Source organism: Thermobia domestica, chromosome 7 (genome assembly GCF_964235325.1).
Source record: "Thermobia domestica chromosome 7, izTheDome1.hap1.1, whole genome shotgun sequence".
Lineage (NCBI taxonomy): Eukaryota > Metazoa > Arthropoda > Insecta > Zygentoma > Lepismatidae > Thermobia > Thermobia domestica.
Window position 1 is genome coordinate 270,282,909 of NC_137460.1, and position 19,530 is coordinate 270,302,438.

General features: G+C 37.0%; 1 protein-coding gene across 3 annotated transcripts in view; it reads left to right on the plus strand.

Annotated features, from left to right (window-relative positions):
• LOC145690915 (uncharacterized) overlaps positions 1-19,035 on the plus strand; it is a 48,487-nt gene extending 29,452 nt beyond the window's left edge. For 2 of the 3 annotated variants that reach the window (XM_081766346.1, XM_081766347.1), the window contains exon 2: positions 1,295-5,245. In XM_081766346.1, the coding sequence (XP_081622472.1) occupies positions 1,295-2,870 (1,576 nt within the window). In that variant the 3' untranslated portion in view covers positions 2,871-5,245. Of the gene's footprint in view, positions 1-1,294; positions 5,246-18,182 lie in introns of those variants that run through there. The other variant, XM_081766349.1, reaches the window with a different exon arrangement.
• The last annotated feature ends 495 nt before the right edge of the window (positions 19,036-19,530 follow it).

Here is a 19,530-nt window from a genome sequence, read left to right on the forward strand (position 1 = left end):
AATTTCCTGTAAAAAATATTCTATTGTACGTTTTCAGGAAAATAACTGTAATAAAAACAACTGAATATCATTGAACACTAAGGGTTATTATAAACTAACATGTGGACTTTGCAGATGTAGTTATATAAGCTTTGCTAAAAAAAACATATATATATATTCACATACCATAACTCTGTGAACTCTAAAATACAAAGTAAGAAAATAATACATAAAATTCAGTCTACAGAGCAATTGTTACCTATAGAGTGGCATATACTTTTTTGAGAATCGAGATGAGACGAGCAATGTTTACGATACTTTTCGTCTCGTCTCGATTGTCATCTCTAAAGCGTGACGATATTGTGAGTTAGCCTTGTTCCATCTCGAATTAAAACGTTAAGCCTCATTCCGATTTTGTTCGGTTTGTTTTAGAATCGAGATGAGATGTTCCCCTTTTAATGGGCAACATTACGCAAAACCGAAATATATATTTGCCTAATATCACGTTTCTACTTACAATGGTATGACCTGTGTGATAATAAGTTTTTATTGTTTAAATATTTCACAACATAATTATTATCATTACTAGTATTATTCCTGAAAATTTGATAGTTCAAGTACTGAAACAAACGAATATTCAAATATTTGAATGTAATAAAACGTCTGTCATTGCCGATAAATCGCAATCAAAATTCCTAACGTAGAGAAAAAAAAAAGTTGCTCGACGTGTATTCGGCGGAAGAACCTCCAGACTACTGGTCAAGTGTCTAGACCACTGAACCACGATCACTACGCTGCAAACCATTCATCTTTAGTCTGGTTACGTTAAGCTTCTCCGCCTCAGCTTGGAAAGTTGTATGTTACTTTTTTCTTCGTTTCAAAACGATTTTCGTGTTCCACTTATGATGATATAAGTGAATAATCTTCGGTAGATTTTATATTAGTAAGTTGAGTTGTTCTTAAACCTTTGGTTCAGAAGTTTGTGTTTTCTCCACACGAAACTACAGATATGACAGATTTAATTCTCATTCTCTCCATTTGTTTCAAAGCAGTCGTCATTACAAAGACTTATGACCGCCACGATACAAATGATTGTTCAATTTGATATAGAGAAGAAAACTACAGCCTCTTATTTTGAAAGTAGAAAGATACGGAAACTTCTCAGTGGTACTAGATTTCGTATTTCTACAATATTTCATGTAACAAAACAAATTGTGCGTAATTTTATCATGAAATATATCCAATGATGATACTTTTTTTTTCTACTTAATCATTATGTCCAATCACATTTCGTTGTTTGTTGAATATGTTGCAGGCCCCATAACGTATTTGATTCCCATGGAGAAGAGAATACGTTTATTATATTAAAGAAAACCATTTCTCATTCAGATGTGGAATCCCATACTTCGATGCAGTTTGGCAAAGGATTTCATCGATCACGTTTGTCAAGACGTATGGTGACACAGGAAAGTGGAAAGCGTCATATGTATCAAGACACTGATGAACGCTTTATTCAAAGTTCAACTTTGTCAATCGGTAAGTTACTGCATACTAGTGAGAAATCCCACATCTGCGGAGTATGTGAAAAGAAATTTCGTGTATATTCAAGTTTGGCTAGGCACATGTTAATCCATACAGGAGAAAAACATCACACTTGCCAACAGTGTGGTAAAGCATTTAATCAACGTTCAAATTTGGCTAAACATATGTTAATCCACACTGGAGAAAAACCTCACACGTGCCATGAGTGTGGTAAGGCATTTAATCAACGTTCAAGTTTGGCTACACACATGTTAATCCACACAGGAGAAAAAGATCACATATGCCAAGAGTGTGGTAAGTCATTTAATCGACGTTCAAGTTTGGTTACACACACGTTAATCCACACAGTAGAAAAGGATCACACATGCCAAGAGTGTGGTAAGGGATTCAAACAACGTTCAGGTTTGGCTACACACATGTTAATCCACACAGGAGAAAAAAAGCATTCTTGTCCAGATTGTGGCAAGGCATTTAATCAACGTTCATATTTGGCTAGACACATGTCAATCCACACAGGGGAAAAAAATCACACTTGCGAAGAGTGTGGTAAGGGATTTAATCGACGTTCAAGTTTGGTTAGACACATGTTAATCCACACAGGAGAAAATATGTACACTTGCCTAGAGTGTTGCAAGGGATTTAATCTACGTTCAAGTTTGGTTCGACACATGCTAATCCACACAGGAGAGAAACCTCACATTTGCGAAAAGTGTGGTAAGGCATTTTATCAGCGTTCACATTTGGTTACACACATGTTAATCCACACAGGAGAAAAGCACCACACATGCCAAGAGTGCAGTGAGGCATTTAAACTACGTTCACATTTGGCTACACACATGTTAGTCCACACAGGAGAAAAAAATCACACTTGCCAAAAATGTGGTAGTTCATTTAAACAACGTTCATATTTGGTTAGACATATGTCAATCCACGGAGGAGAAAAACTTTGCACGTGCCAAGAGTGTGGTAAGGGATTTAATCGACGTTCAAGTTTGGTTCGACACATGTTAATCCACACAGAAGAAAAAACTCAGACGTGCGAAGAGTGTGGTAAGGCATTTACTCAGCGTTCAACTTTGGCCACACACATGAAAATCCACACAGGAGAAAAACATCACACGTGCGAAGAGTGTGGTAAGGCATTCACTAAACGTTCACATTTGCCTAGACACATGTTAATCCACACAGGAGAAAAGAATCACACATGCCAAGAGTGTGGTTGGTCATTTGGTCGACGTTCAGATTTGGTCCTACACATGTTAATCCACACAGGAGCAAAATCTCACACGTGTCAAGACACTGGAAAAGATTTTATTCAAGGTTGTATGTGCCAAAAGAAGACTTATTAATAATAGTGAACATGATTTCACTCCAGTTGTTAACGTCTTCGATTTTAAAGCGACTTTAATGGCATTCTTATCTAAAGTGTTAATGACTTTTAAGGAAATTCGTGGTGTATGTTCGAAAAGAGTTTGTGTACCAAAACTTCGTTACACAGTATCTTCTACTCTTTTTCGCTCACTGCCGTTCCTGAAGCGCGGGATGATGATGTAAAGTGAATATACATAGCTATGTTTCGTATTCCTTAACTATTATTGTTGATAAATCAGGTTTTAAATTTTATTCAAAAGCCTTCTGCTTACTTTGTACGTATCTGGTATTGTAAGGAAACGTCACACCTGTCAAAACAAAACGGCATACAAAATTTTAGTCCATTTATTAATATAACTGTATATTATCACATTTGTATAAGGTTTAAAGGGCGATCCTTTAAAATCTAGCAATAACGATTTAGCAGCTTCTAATTCTAGTGCCTCATTTTATTTCGCGTTCAAGCTTGACAAGACAAATTTTAATATACGTAAGTGGAAAACATCACACATACGACGAGTTTAGAAAAGTATTTGGTGTATGTTCAAGTTTGGCAGGACGTTTTAATACACAGATGAAAATCTCACACACAGTTGAAAAGAAGATTTATATGGAGCTCACATTTTGCAATGCAAGATATGTTGAACGATTTACTGAAAAATAAAGTTTCTACATATAATGGTATAGTCAAGTTACACACGTAATAAAATATACAAATGTGAAACATCTTAGTTGTGAAATGTTTGCGGTAAAATTCTTTAAATATCACGTTCCTTAACTTTCATCCGCTCAAGTACTGCCAGTTCGCATTTCCGCTGGCGACGACATCAATTCGGCCTCATCGATTAATCACATATTTCAGCATTGTACATGATGCAAAATGTATACTCTGGAGCATTAAGGTTTATTAAATTAAGACAAATTATTGTTGACCAAAAGTATACTTTTAATTTAATTTAAATTACAACACTGCTAAATATGAGTGAACACACTGAACAAATCACAAAAGAACAGAATCTAACCTAATCAACATCCATGTCACTGAGCTAGCTGTGATAATATAGATTTTATTGCAGGTAGCAGTAATCATTGAGTGCTTTTTGCACATGCTTTTCCACAATATGTAGATGCCAGGCGGATTCAAAGTTAATCAACCTCCACGCAATGCCCCCTTTCTGAGATTGCTGTCATTTAGTAGTTGTTGTTCACTGCCTTCTGAACACGTTTTTCCCACAATCATTACATTCAAGGTGAGTTCTGTTTTGTCTTGACCAGGAGATGTAGCAGATATTTCTTCCGATATGATAGACTGGTTCATCATCGGTATTTTGCTTTCTGTATTCTGCCAAGAACAGCAGCAATTTTTTTTTTTTCAAAGTTTAGGTTTCAGAACGAGCTTTCAGGTTTTCATTTATTAGTTCTAGTGCTAGCTCGTACAGATGTGGTCTTCTGTATTATTTTTGATATTAGGGAGGTTAAAAATGAAACAGTGACTGAAAAATAATGAAAGTTTTACTTACATTTTATGTAAATGCGAACCAAAAAAAATCACGTTTTGCCTCCCTTTGACGGCAGATGGGGCATCCACCCTCCAATATCAACTTTGGGATTGTACTGAACCGGAAGTGATGTCTTTGATAATTTTCTCGTAGAAGATTAATATGTTTCAGGGTAGCGAGATACTGCTTTTGGATGACACATAACTTGTTAATCCAGTTTTATAAATGGAAGAGAAACGGGCTGTTTTCCAAGAACAGGGAAAACAGATTTCCCTGAAGCATCTATGAAAAATGAGTGAAAGCGGAAAAGAAATAATAGATGACGTCGAACGCAGAAAGGTTTTGCTTATATTGTTCTGGCCAGAGGCTCTCAGACCGGAGAGAAAAACAGTAACTCATCCTCTGCAGAAGTGATAGATAAATGAGATATAGTGGACGAGCAAACGGATTGAACAGGGAAGTACGTTGATTATCCAGTTTTGAATTTATTATAAAATAACTCATTAAAATTTTATGTTCTTCCCTCAACTTCTGCACCTGATGCATCATTGTACATTACAAGAGGTATGCTAGAAGTTTTAGACCTAAGACCAAAATTGTTTAGTGTTGTTGATGCTGGAATCTGATTTTTTTAAATCTAGTTTAGGTATTTGCTACATCTCAATAGCTATTTTCCTATATCAGAAATTCTTTTAAGGATATGTGTTCATTTGGAAATGCACGCCACAGTTCCCAAAGCTTTTTCTTATTTCGGAATGTGTGGCGACTCTGTTCGCCGTACTTTGTTGGAAATTTCATTGCTTTTACTTTTTGAACAGTACAAAATATTTATTGTTGCATTAAAAACATCGGAGAAATAACCCACTGTCTCGTTTATTGTTCCATCTAGTAAAAGTGTCCACTGTAACACCTGTAGTACTTTACAAATTTCAGCCAAAGGGGCCTTCCTTCAGCCAGGCACAAACATTCTTTTTTAGTTGGATTGCTGGCTGCTTTGGTTGGGAGTAACATATGGAACGGGGAACGCGCGGTCTGGGAGAAGCAACTTTTTATATGAGATGACACATTCTGTCGGAAAAATGGAGATGACATAACCTAAGCTGTTATTTTTACGCGCGTTATGAATATTGTACTATCCCAAATCGAGTCCTTGAATAGAATTATCGAGAAAGGGACTGATGTTATTCCATGTTTACTGTTGATACATATCTAAGCCCAAGTTATAGTCACCAAAATGAGCAACTTTGTCACCTTGTAATGGCAACTGGAAGTGATTAGTGGCATGTTTCAAGTAAATTTTGGGGACTGTTTCTATATGGTCTGCAGAAACACCCGACGAACTTTTTTGTTTTTGTACAGACTTAGCTCAAATAATTTCACACTCACGTACGAGATGATTCTGTGCTCTGCTGCCCCATTTATTTCAATACTACAAACTTTCCCACTATTGTTTTGCGGTCGTTTATCTATGTAGACAATTGGTTGAGAAACGGCATTCCACTGTTCATTACCGATTCTTTCAATCATGTTTCACTCACCACTAAACAGCCATATTCCGGCAACAAACTAATATTCATAGCACAGTCCGTAAAATTGTTTTTAGTTCTTTGTGTATTTTGGTAGTATACTTTAAATGTGGTTTTCTGTTCCCCGCACTTTTGATCAGCATTCTTCTATACATCACCACATTAAACAGAGAATATGGAGTATCTAATTTGGCACACTTCTCTGCCGAGGGATCACGTTGCCCAAGTCACTCTCACTCTTTTCTTGCCATCTGTGTTGAACAATGTAAATTATAATAATTGAGTGTTATGTAGCAATAAGAGATAACGGTATTTCACATCATTTCAAGTTGGAGATACTGTCAAATGCAGACCCTAGCCGTAAGCTTACTACTGGGTTCACAATGGAAATGATAAAGCACAGAGAAACCAAATATATTTTTCCCGAAACACGAGCATGAACTAACTTTTCTACAGTTTGATGCCATCTTTTTGAACTTTATTCATAGACGACCCTAAGTACATTTAAAGTTTTCTGAGTGCCAAATTTAACATACAGATTTACGGTGTGGAGCCGCATCATCCAAAATCTATCAAAAACTTTTGATCCTCTAACCGTAAGTTCGCCACATAGGTTTCTTTGTCCGATTACCTAGTCCCACTCTGGAGCTATACCAACTTTCCCCATATTACAGTACTATATCGAAAAACTAAATCTCACCTATATAAACAAACGCTTCAAATCTCAGCATCCTTTATTCATGCAGTATCTAGTATCTCACTTTAGACCCCACACCAAATCGCTATCAGCATACCCCTTGTCCCTAATGTTTACGCTCTGTCAGTACAATTTACCCTCGTGAGATTCACCATTTTTAACCCTACAGTGGTAATGTGAAAAAAAAATCATGAATGGTAACATTTTGCCTCCTGGGCCCAGAAATAGTTTTGCCTGTTAAGATGTGAACTAGGATTTAAATTTTTATTATCTTTACAATATTAAATACAAACACCAGACAGTGGGCACAATTTCAGCGAAACTGTACATTCATTTCACTGAAGCAATATATTACTTGTTATAATAAGCTCGATAACTATGTACTATTTTATTGCTTAAATAACGGCACTCAAAATAAAATATTAATTAAGTAGAAAGAAGTAAACCAGTATTTCTCCTAATAGCGGTGTATTACACATAGGGAAATTCACGTTTCAATTCTGCAGCAGTCTCCACACATCATTTTTGCGTGACTTAGGTAAATCTAAATCCACTTACAGCACTTCTGGCAAAAATATCTGTTCTTACTGTGCTTACACGTGTAACATCGTCCTCGTTTTCCTTAGAGTCAGGGGTACAGAAGCATTTTCTTCTAGAATCAATCCAGAAAACCTTGCCTCCGATTTTCGAAGCTCTGTGGGATTTTGTTTATTCAGTGCTCTCTTTCAATCACACTTTTCCCAGTTCCTTTAGGCAGGGGCGGATCCAGAGGGGGGCGATCGGGGCGATCGCCCCCCCACAAGAGGAAACTTTCTTATTTTATATATAAATAAACCCATCCATAACAAGTTTGGAGCTCTTAAAAGTAGCAATATTACCGCCGACCGCCCCCCCCAGAAGTCCGTCCTGGATCCGCCCCTGCCTTTAGGTATTTTCGCCCTTAGAATTTATTCACTCTTTTCGCTGAATGTGTAACATTACCATTGATCGCTTCTACATTTAAGAAGTGATAAAACCACGCCATTGGGCATCGTCTACTATTTCTGTCTTCGTCCTATTTAGTACCTATCAGGTCTAATGTGTCCACCCCAACTTTAGTTTCATTGTAAAGTGTGACGATCTCTGACTTCCTCTTATCTCCGATACTCTCATCTAATTTGTTGTGATTATGCATACTTGAGATCAGCACTACACACCGATTTTCCTTAGGTACGTAGGAGACAATGGTGCAGTTCTAATGAAAACGAAACACATTCCTGTAATCTTTTCTCTTTTGACATTCACAAACGCGGGGGCAACTCTTCCTTGTTTTTACAATTTGTCCCTATAATTGTTAACTTATTGTCCCATTCCATTGATTTAACTAAATTGCAGCTTGTAAACTAATTATTTTCAAAGGCCACGTTGCGAGATGATGCATAAATCGGTTGTCACAATCTCTTCACTACTTCCTCAGGTTTGTTACTTTCTGGAACGGACCTTCTAGTTGTGTCCTCACATACAGTTCCATATTTGTTGTGTAGTATAATGTTTCCCCAACAAGACAAAAAATTTTATTTCCATATTTTGCAGGTCTTTTGGCCATATACATACGAAATCCACATCTTCACCGGAAGTAGACAAGTGCCACATCCAAAATAGCTAACATACCAATTAAGAAAACTGTAATTGCAGTTTTTCACAAATAATTAAAAAAAAGTCACGAATTGGGGCTAATCTAGAGCTGAAGGTTATATCTGATTATTTTATTCATTAGCATCTTCCACTCTTTCATCAATCATATCCTGCACAGTAATCACTTTCTACTCAGTTTTGCTTCCCCAGTCCCTCATTCTCCATCCTCGCTATCACTTTACAAATTTTTCATTTTCTCTAGTTGTATTTATATTGAATCTATCTGTTTATATTAAGTTGTGACCTATATATGTTTACTTCCTTCATAATGCTAAGGATCGAAGTTCCTTACGCCCATTTTTTTCATTCTCTTTTTGATTTTTTGTTAGATATTATACCGTATAATTGTAAAATTTCGATAGAACACAGACCACGACTTACACTTTGCATGTAAATTCCTTTTCAGCACTCACGTTACAGAGGGCGTAACCTCATAGGTTACTAGCCATTTTGACTGACCGGTAAAAAGTAGTTCATTCGAAAACTTTCCCAGCTGGACTACATGTAATGAGGCCAATTTGCCAAGTCTAGGTTGTGTTTATTGCACTCGTGTTGGCGCACGGTGATGGTGACACATTAACAGGTGACAGGTTGCAAGAAATTGAGAGCTTTCATGAGCGGAAGCTAGCTGGAGTATACAAGTAGAATTATTTTTGATCATCATTATGATCATTTTCATTCTTATACTGATCTCATTTCATAGTTTTGGATACTGCTTCAGTTCGGTTATTTTATCCCATATGATAATTGACGACGGACAGTCTTTTACGCATCCTTTGAAAATAAACAAGAAGCGGAAAAATCGACGAGACAGAGCATACACTGAACCAATTTCTTAGCGTTCTTATTCTCCAATCAGTGGCAACTACCAAGCATCATCAATGAGTTCACCACTATTTAACCCGAGAAAGCTAACATTTCGTAAATTTTACGAGCGAGAAGTATTATTTTGATGCTCCTTCCCCTTGACGACGAAAATGGACTAGTCCGCTGAGTTCCGTTTTCTACTAAGCCTGAATTGTTGGGCAGTACTTACTTTCCTTAGCTTCCGGCTGTATTTCTATATGAGCTTGTTAGCCGGTCGTAAGATTTACGATACATTAGGAATAACGCATGGATTTTTTTAATATTGTTTACTATTATTTTGTACTTCTAGAGTCAACTTACAGATACATTTTAGTGAAAGTGTTGGCTTCATTTTATAGTATTTATTCAAGGAAAGTTAAGAAAATGAATCGTACGGGTATTGTTGACAGTGACCTTATCGAGACTTATAATGCAAAGAAAGGAGGCGTTGATTCACTGTACCAAATGTGTCGTGCAGCCGTAACACCAAAGGATGGGCTTTGTGTGTCTTTTTTGGAATGATAAACATAATCCTGGTTAATGCCTATTTCATTTATGTTCACAATGTTGTGAAAATGGGTCAAAAGCCTCTTTCTAGAAGAAAATTCGCGGCAGTCTTATTGAGCCATGGTTCCAAGAACGGATTCAATACTCAAATTTGCCCCGGAAACTCCGGCAATCCATTGCTGATATTCTGAAAATGCCAGTGCCAAAGAAGAATGTTGTCTTCCAAAAACCAGCCTCGCACAATTTGTGGGATTTGTCAATCAGCCAAGAGGAGAATGGCGTCAATGTATTGCTGCCGCTGCAACATGCCGATCTGCGGAGAACAATGTGGGAAATGCTGTGTATACTACGCGGAAAAAGTTTGAACAACCAAACTGGCTGCAAAAATGTTCACTCATATGTATTCTTACCAGCTGTAATCATTAGAGTCCCAGTTTCTAAAAAGATACGTATGTAATTAAGATTTTGTGACCAGTCGCAAATTTTACGATACGTTAGCTTTAACGTAACTTTTTGAACATGTTAGCTTTCCAGGGTTAAGAAGCATACAAATGCACATAGCATTTCGAGCTCTGACTCTCACTCCTACCGGCTTATCGTTCTCTGCACCATGTCTACAACTTCCTACTGCAAAACTACAATCCAAAGTACTTGAGTTAAAAGCGTTTACTTCCCTAACAACTTTAGCATCGGCAACGCAAAGATATTTCGCAAATGGTAGAGACAAAAAAAAATGATTTCATCATTAAATCACAGTCGGCTAACTTCGCAAAATAATTCGTGACAATCCAGTTTTGAAATTTTCAGGAAAACTGCAACTTTAACTTCTCTCAACAACATCCGACACTAGCAACCTCAGCCACATACCATGTCAATAGTATTACGAGGGGTTCCTCCATCTATAACACATGACGATACATAAGCTGGATTCCCTGAAGTGAGATGCAGTTTTAAAAATACATCGGTATTTGGAACAATCAGGGTCCAACGAACATAGTTCGAATTCTAAGAACATCACAGAATACTATCAACGACCTTTTGCATAAACAAATCTTCGTTTTTAAGAAGAGACGCCGATTTGAACCATCCTGCTCATTACGACCACTTTCTCTCCGAGGTAAACGCTGTCAAAAATACAAAGAACATCCTACTAACAGGTGCATCCTATGAACCTGCAGACACGTAGCCAGCCCAAAAATATAGAGGGGGCCCGGTAAAAGTTAGGGGGGGGCGAGCCAACCATATTATAGTTCATCAAATAGTAACATCAGCAATTCATCATCTTTGCTCTTGAAAGTTTAAGTATTTTGCTTCTACTTAATTCTATTATCCCTCTACACACACACACATTAAGTTAACATTATGTAATCTACATGAAAAAAAACGTGAATTTTATTAAATGGGTATTACTAACTACACGAATTAGAATTAAAATATAAATGTTCTAATAGTTCCACATGTAATACTAGTATTAAGATCAAGATCGAGAGATAAATAAGGAAATTCAACTTTACTTAGGCTCTTGTTTAGGGCTAACTTGCGAAGTTGCCCTTCCGTTTTTATCAACATATTGAAAATTTACCTACAAGAATTTCATTATTTGATTGCTTGTGTGTTTGATAACATGTAAGTAAAGCGTAATTTATGTGTAATACCTTTTGATAAGCGCTTATAAAGACGGGACTAATTCGCAAGTAGAGGGAACTACTTGTCTCTAGGTTCAGGACGGTTGGATTGTGGATAATTTTCGAGCAAATATGACTGCAAGTGTACAGGGTCTTTGTGATGGATGTGAATTGACAGTACTAACATTTGTAAAACATGATGTTATCCGGGCAAGCGGGGCCTCCCAGGCCCAGTAGCTTCATATATTTCTTTGAATTTCTCAATTTTCCTAAATATTTCGATGATATAAAATTCTGAATTCTTCTGTCTTTAGTCGAAGTTAAAGTCATGAACATATCGAGTTGGTAAGGCTAATAGAGTTGGAAAGACCCAGTTGCCTGTCTACGTTACAAAAATATCTTGCCCGGTCAAGGGTTAATCTTTTGAACATTTATGCCTTAATAAATGAAAGAACAAAGACCACCAACAATCGTTCATGACTTTCTGCTTGAGATAGGAAAGCTCCGCAAACCTAAGTACGTACTAAGGTAAGTGCGAAGAAGACATAACCTAACCTAAGTAACCTAATAGTGCGTTAACCCGCCTTGCTTCGGCTTCTCGCTTCGCTCCTTCTTCCCTCTCAACTACGCACTCCCCATTAACTACATACACCCGTGCTCCGCGCGTTTTATATAAATGAACCACCTGCACACTATAGGCATACTAAGAAGACACATACCAAAACAGTTTAAAAAATACTATAATGTTATTCAAAGCTACACTGAGAAAAATGTATGTGGCATACGTAATATCTTAGATTACATTTATAAATCCTGTAGCTTTTGGGCTTAACGTACAGCAAGCGTATAACTGAAAACGCATGTTTTATAATACTTTCTGTATAAGTGCTCCATCCATACATACTTTCCGTATGAAACAATATAGGTGGTCAGGATCTCACATAAAAATGGACGTATCTAATATATAGCTGACGAAGATAACACACATATATGTATGTACTGTTAGATATCAAACATCCTTTAACGGCTTGATGTAACACGTAAGGGCAGTACCTATATAGCATACGGATAACGTAAGCTCCGTTCTGATGTTTGTAGTAAGCAAGAGGATTCTGTATATTTGCACACTGTCCAGAGAACAGATTTTTCTCAATGTAAGCAAAACGCTGCACCCACCTAGTATCGAGTAAAAGCATCACTGCTTCTTTCATGTTAAATTACAACATTATTACGCATACGTGACTAAGAAATAGTTCCAATTTACAACGTTTTTATATGAAAACTAGCTACTTTCACGGGATCCCCCTCCCAAGTACAATACAAAACATTTTGCTACTTAATTTCTCCTCTAAATCTTGCAAATTTTTACTAGTCCTGGCTCCACAACCCGGAATTTAATCCTTAAACTTAACCGTTAAATAGGTTGACTTGCTCAGTTAGTCATCTAATTAAGATAATTTAGCTTAACTTTATTGTTCTACGAGAACAAACATATGGAAGTTTTTGCAACTATTACTTTTTCGGTGAATGTTCTACCACAGTCCTTGTTTTACATATCACACAACAATAATTTGGATCCTACAAGAATCAATCGCCTTTAACAGAACTCGGATCTCTTAACTCAATTCACAACTAATTGTTACATACTTAATCTAAGGTTTGCTGTTAACGAGGATTTTGCAATGTATGTATGTACTACAACTACACAATAGAATAACAATAACCTACCGCAGTTACTGCAGTCGACAAAAGATAAACGCTTTGTTCCTGATTCCGTTTTTATGATTTGACTTGCAGCAAGCACTTCATACTTCGTCTCATACCTTCCAGATCGCTATTACAACTGTACATGAAGTATTATGAACATATTCCTCCTTTTCGTAAAAAAATTGCTTCAATATGTATTGTGTCTTTTCATACCGTTAATCGAGAAGACTGATAAACTTTACTTGAACTCCTTTAAAACATGTTTATAAGTGTTCATCAAATAGTTAAAATGGAAACATTCTTGGAATAATCTCTTTTATATTGCATTTTATTCTTACTGTTTACACATAGAATTAATCGAATGTTTTTGCAAGCCTTCCATTAAAATTTAGGTGGGACGGTCCCTTTGCCCCCCCTTCCCCGTGGATACGGGCTTGTGAACCTGTTATCCTAGTAAAAACTGCACACTTTTTCTCTTCCTATGAAAAGCTGTCCGAATCTGTAAAAAGCTCCTACCTACAACACTTGGCATCAATTCCCGTCTCCGACATACAGCTAGAAGTGTGAGTCTCGGCTTGCTCCAGAATAGTTCAAGCACCACTATTCACTCATTATGTTCAAAATCGAAAAGGTAAGACTTCACGAGAGACTAATCAATTTCTTTATATACATAAACTATTAGCATTAGTCACCCGCACTCTTCAAAACGTTCATCTTTTGCACAACCATTAATATTTCAACACGTTCAGCACGCAGCTCGCAACATTCTTCACCTCGATCTTCATGCCACTTACAATGGTTCGTACGTGCACTTTCATCTATCTTCACTCGAAACAATTATTTAACTTCATAGTGATCATATACCTAGGTATTTTACTATGACTCTTGTTTCTATTTCTCAACATTCTCCTGTACTTACCTCATATACTCATATTTGAACAACTATTACACGAGGAACAATTTCACACATTACTTATCAGTAAAACGCATCTCACTCCCAAACTTAGTTGCAAATTTACCTGCTATCAACTCATTCGTCACGATAAGAAGCTTCCGGGTTGACGCACCACCAGCGGCGTGGCATAGTATTTTATCCTTACCCATTGTATAGTATTGACTCTCCATGTAATATTCCTGAATATCTAATCATAATTATTTATTACAAATCTTTATGTGTCACAATGACAGTCATCTATGTTCGACCAGGTCGTCCTATTCCTCTCCCATTCCAATATATTTCTAATAATTTCCGACATTACCTGATATCTTCCTATATTAACATCCATAGCCGCTCAGACCGAGAGAAACAGCTTTTAACAAATTTATTACTGCCTCCACTACAGGCTTCATTCAGCCATTAGCAAAACCAATCCGTTTCTTATCTAACACTACTCCTGACATAGTGAACACTTCATTTCTCGCCCACAGTATTTTCATCTACATCCTACATCTCCTGGATAGTGAACATGTGCCCATTACACTCACTAGAAGTTTGCACTACTTCCTCCTCTGTCTCAAAACCCCCTCTTCTCATACTTCGCTACTAAACTTACTAAACTCATACAGTCAGCGACCTATCCCTTTTTTTTTACTGAAAGTGAATTTAACCCTTCGAATACCAAGACTGGGTCAATTTGGCCTAGATATTCTTTTATAAACAAAAGGTATAATATCAAAGAAAGGTAGTGGGATAATATTTTAGGTATTTCTCCATTAACAACCATTTTTACTTTTGGAAATCGAAATTCATATAAAAATAAACATAAAATACCCAAAAATGACAGGAAAGGTTGCTGGGTCATTTTGACCTAGCCTTGGTACCCCGTGGCACGGCACCCACAATAAAATATTATTATTATTATTATTATTATTATTATTATCATTATTATTATTATTATTATTATTATTATTATTATTATTATTATTATTGAAATGGTATTTTTCCTTTACTTGCAACTATCACTTCCTCGTTCTACCGAGCTTTGATTGGGGTGAGAGTAGTAGAAAGTTTTGTTTTATCAAACACTTTTTCCAACTCTTTCCCCCATCCGCACTCACCCCTACTCTCGCAACCGAGCAGTTCATCCCTCAAACCGCATATATATCACCTCATCATTTTAAAATCCCTCCGCGCTACTTTCGTCTAGTTAAACAGTCACCTCAAATCTATACAGAATATGTTTACCCTGGCAACCGCGAAGCTCTTCAGCATCGTAGAGCCCTCCACCGAACAGTGTGTAATAATCTTAAAGTATAAAAATTACGACAGTGGATTAAAACCTGAAACACAATTTCTGCCATATCACACCCTTCGCAATATTAGATGCGTTTCAACGCATTAGCTGCTAAAATTACCCAAACCTCCTATCCTCTCTTACACCACGATCACGCATTGCACAGAGACCAAGAAAAGGCTAAAACCTTTGCTTCCTAATTATAGGAGATTTTCACACCTCTATATTTTACTTAGTTTTTTATTTATCTTCCTGTAGACCATTTCAACTTGAATTCACCACATACTCTTCTTCAGTTCAACATGGCGCACAACATATCTACTCACAAAGCACTCTCTGCCTCCATTTCTACACCGCAAATTACTAAGGTCATCTTTAATAAACGTTATAATGCCCCTGGAATCAATAACATCTATCGACATGCAAGACAATATACCAATACTGCTCAATCTTCTTGGTCATATTTATTCCACGGAACAATTATGTACCAGCTCATTAGAAATCATCCAAATTTCTCTTGTTCCTTAAAATCAATAACACCGTCCGATACAGCTCAACAGAATCTTCACCAAAATCATAGAAAAAAATATTGTCAAATGACTTCATGCTCGTCTTACTCAATACCATCTTTACCACACCATCAAGCAGGCTCCCGCCCACAAATTAGCATCAACGATCAGCTTCTGTGTCTCCTCAACTGCATCCGTAAGCAGTATAATACCACCAAGCCATCCTGTCTGGTGCTCTTTGATTTAGAGAAGGCATTTAATGAGGTGTAGCGTTAGGGTTTGCTTTCGAAACTGCTACAGTTTCGCCTTCTTATCACATATATCCGTTTTATTTACAATTTCTTTTTTGGCCACCGTACTTACGAATACATTAATCAACAGTTATATCAAACTATATTTATGCACTCAGGCATATCTATGGCTTTTTACTATCACCCTTATTATATCTACTGTATGTTGTTGACTTGCCTCTTCCCCCACAAAATGTTCAGTTATTTCCATACGCTTATGATACAGCTTTTCTTGCAATTTGCCGTATTATACACTAAGGCTAAGTAAACAATGCCTTACAACCAACAATACACACATTTGTTCTGTGGTGCAATAAACGGCGACTGAAATCCAATGCTGCTAAAACCCACACTACAGTATTTCTGCCTCCTATGGAACGCTTCACATTTCACAGTAATTCCAGTTACTTCCATCACTGTTAACTACAACCATCTTAGAATCTCCAAAACCGTTAATACTTAAGACTCACCATAGATAGACACCTCAGACGAAAGACTTATGTCCAGGACATCAACAAAAAGGTATACAATCGACTCAATCTATTAAAACGACTTACTGGCACAACCTTGAGTATTTCTGCAAAGCTACTCTTAAACACTTATGTAGTCTTCCTTCGACCTGTGCTTAGTTACGGCCATGCCGTTAAGACTCGGCAGTCACCCCCTTTGATCAAAAACTTAAGGTTCTCGAACATCACACACTCAGAATTCCATACCACATCAAACTCCTGAGCTCTGTTCCAAAGCTCTATGCTCGCGTTACATTTCCGTACATTTGGTTCCATGTAGAAGAACTTTGCCGCAAAAACTTCCGGACCGCTCAATCCTCATCATCTACTCCTCTTCGATTCCATCAACGCCCATATCTATTTTTATATCGTTCACAGCATCAGTCATTCTATCTCTTCCTCCTCTTTTCAATGTATCATTATTCCTTACCACCGAAATATCAAGATCTTCCGCTCATCTGAAAGTTTCTTCTCTGTCACCCTCCGCACAATATCATACAATCATATTCTATACAATAATTCCTTTGTCACTCACAGTTTCCCATTTCCTTTGATTACTGTTTGAAGCAGTCCCCAAGGGAGAAGAATAGGCTATATCCGTCACAATACAATATCCTATTTGTCTCGTCCAAATGCACCTCATCTCATAGATATCACTCATCAACGCAATAAAATGAAATGTAAATCCAAATATTTTCATCATGATTTCTATATTCATTGTACAATTTCCTTTCTCCACTGTCATTATGATTACGATTGTAAAGACCGTAATGTCCTATTTACTTACGTTATTTATGACAAAGTTATTATAAAATTTTGAAAATCCCTTATACCATGTCTAACTCCTTTCTCGCAGTAACATTGACTTCTCTTTTCCCCATGGAGGGCATAACCCTCGAGCGGGTGGTTAGCTAAACAAACATGCGCCATAGCTTTACGTTATACTTTCACTTATAATGTTATTTCTAAAGTGTGTTTTAGAAGGTAATTTATGTCTTGAAGCAACGTAGAGTTCTTTGTTGTATACCTTTATCAAAAGACTGAAGTCGGTGTGAGACCGAAAGTGAACTTTTACCCAAATATGTACCCCATTGGCAACTTTCAGACAATGATTTTTTTAATAAAATTCCGTATCAGGGAGCAAACACAAAAATTGGTGAAAATTGTGAGGTTCGGGACAGCTGGAGATGTGGGAAAGTGATATATCTCTCTGGTGATCTGTGTTAAGCCATAGTGGTTGCTAGCAGATGTGGCGGCAACATTTAAAGAGCATTGCTACCAGGTTCTGAACGTTCACAAGGTGTTAGAAGCAAAGACAAATGTTCCTTCACCGCTGATAACTATAATGTGTGATTTATATTATAAACATATTTGACTATATGAAGAGGTAGTAGAGAATTTAATATAAGAGTAGAGAGTTAAGTATTGAAAGTATATTTAGAACATATTTTTATGATTCTAATACCAGAGTTCGTAGCTTTATAGTGAGAGTAGTAAAAGTGAGTATACAGGGAGAATTACGACATGATGAATTGAAGAGTATTGGGACACTGTCCCACTCCTTCCACTCACAACTGTGAAAACATTAGATAGCTTTATTATAATTCATGTTGTTTTGCTTGGTTAACTCTGTGTTATCTAGAACTTTTTTCACATCTGTGTTTCAGAAAAATGTCACGCAAGTGGAAGAAGATAAATTGAGATCACATACGAACAGCAAACAGTGATATTCTGCAAGCCATAGAGAAAGTAATAGAGAAAAAAGAATACTATACGACAGGTAGAAAAAACACAACATATCGAAATCAGCCTTTGCTAGATATATTAAAAATACAAGGAAGACTCAAATAGAGATGCTGTAATATTTCAAGGAAATCTTTTTTGTGTGAAACTCTCGTTAGCGCAAGTAAGATGAACTATGGGCTTAGAACAAGGCATGTTTCCCACTTTGCCTTACGCATATGCAAATGCCTTGAAGAAGAATATGCCGGAATCTTAAACTGTGTACAAAAGTGCGGGATACGACTGGGTTAATGGTTTTATGGAGCATCCCCCTCAGTTATCACTGCGATCTCTGGAATCAAAAGTTTATCAAGAAGTACCAGCTTCAATAAACAGAACGTGGACGATTTTTTGAACAATTTGAAGTTAGCATATGAGAAGTGTAAGTTCACTCTGCAGTGTACTTTTAATTGTGATCAAACTGGATTTAGTACTGTACACAGGATACCACGAGTGATAACTTAACGAGGACAGAATCATGTCGGACAGGTAACCTCAGTAGAACGTGATGAACAAGTGATGGTGCTATGTACCTTCAATGCAGTTAGGAATAACATTCCTCCAGTTTTTCTATATTCGAGAGTAGGGTACAAGAATTTCTTCCTGAAGAAAATACCACCACATAGCTTGACATTAGCAAGGATAACTGGATGGATGATTGCTGAGATATTTATTCTTTGTTTAGAACACATTAACCAAATTTCAAAATATTCGAAAGAAAATCCAATCATATTGCTCTTCGATCACCACGAAAATCACGTAAACATCATTGTGAAAGAGAAGATATACCAAAATGGCGTGTTATGAAAATTTCCCCCCCCCCCCGCATTGCAGTCACAAACTGCACCTGGTGGAAGTTTCTCTTTATGAACTTCTAAAGACCGGGTGTCCAATGACTGGCTGGCTAATAATCCAGGAAAAACTATTTCTCCTCATTTAATTGATGAGTTTATACGACGGGTATATCCCTGTGCTATGGCACAATAGAATATCATATCTGGATTTAAAAAGACTGTAATATACCCTTTCAACAGTGCTTCTTTTAGAGAAGACTAATACCTGATATCTACAGTAAATGACCGTCCAAATCCCTCGTTGAGCTGAAACGCACCGTTTCTCCAGCAAAAGCTATATACAACCTTACCAGGAGACTGTTGCTTGAATATCTGAGGGTTCATCAGAGCTTCTGCCTCAATGATCCCTTACTTCAGATATTCAAGAAACTGCATCTGT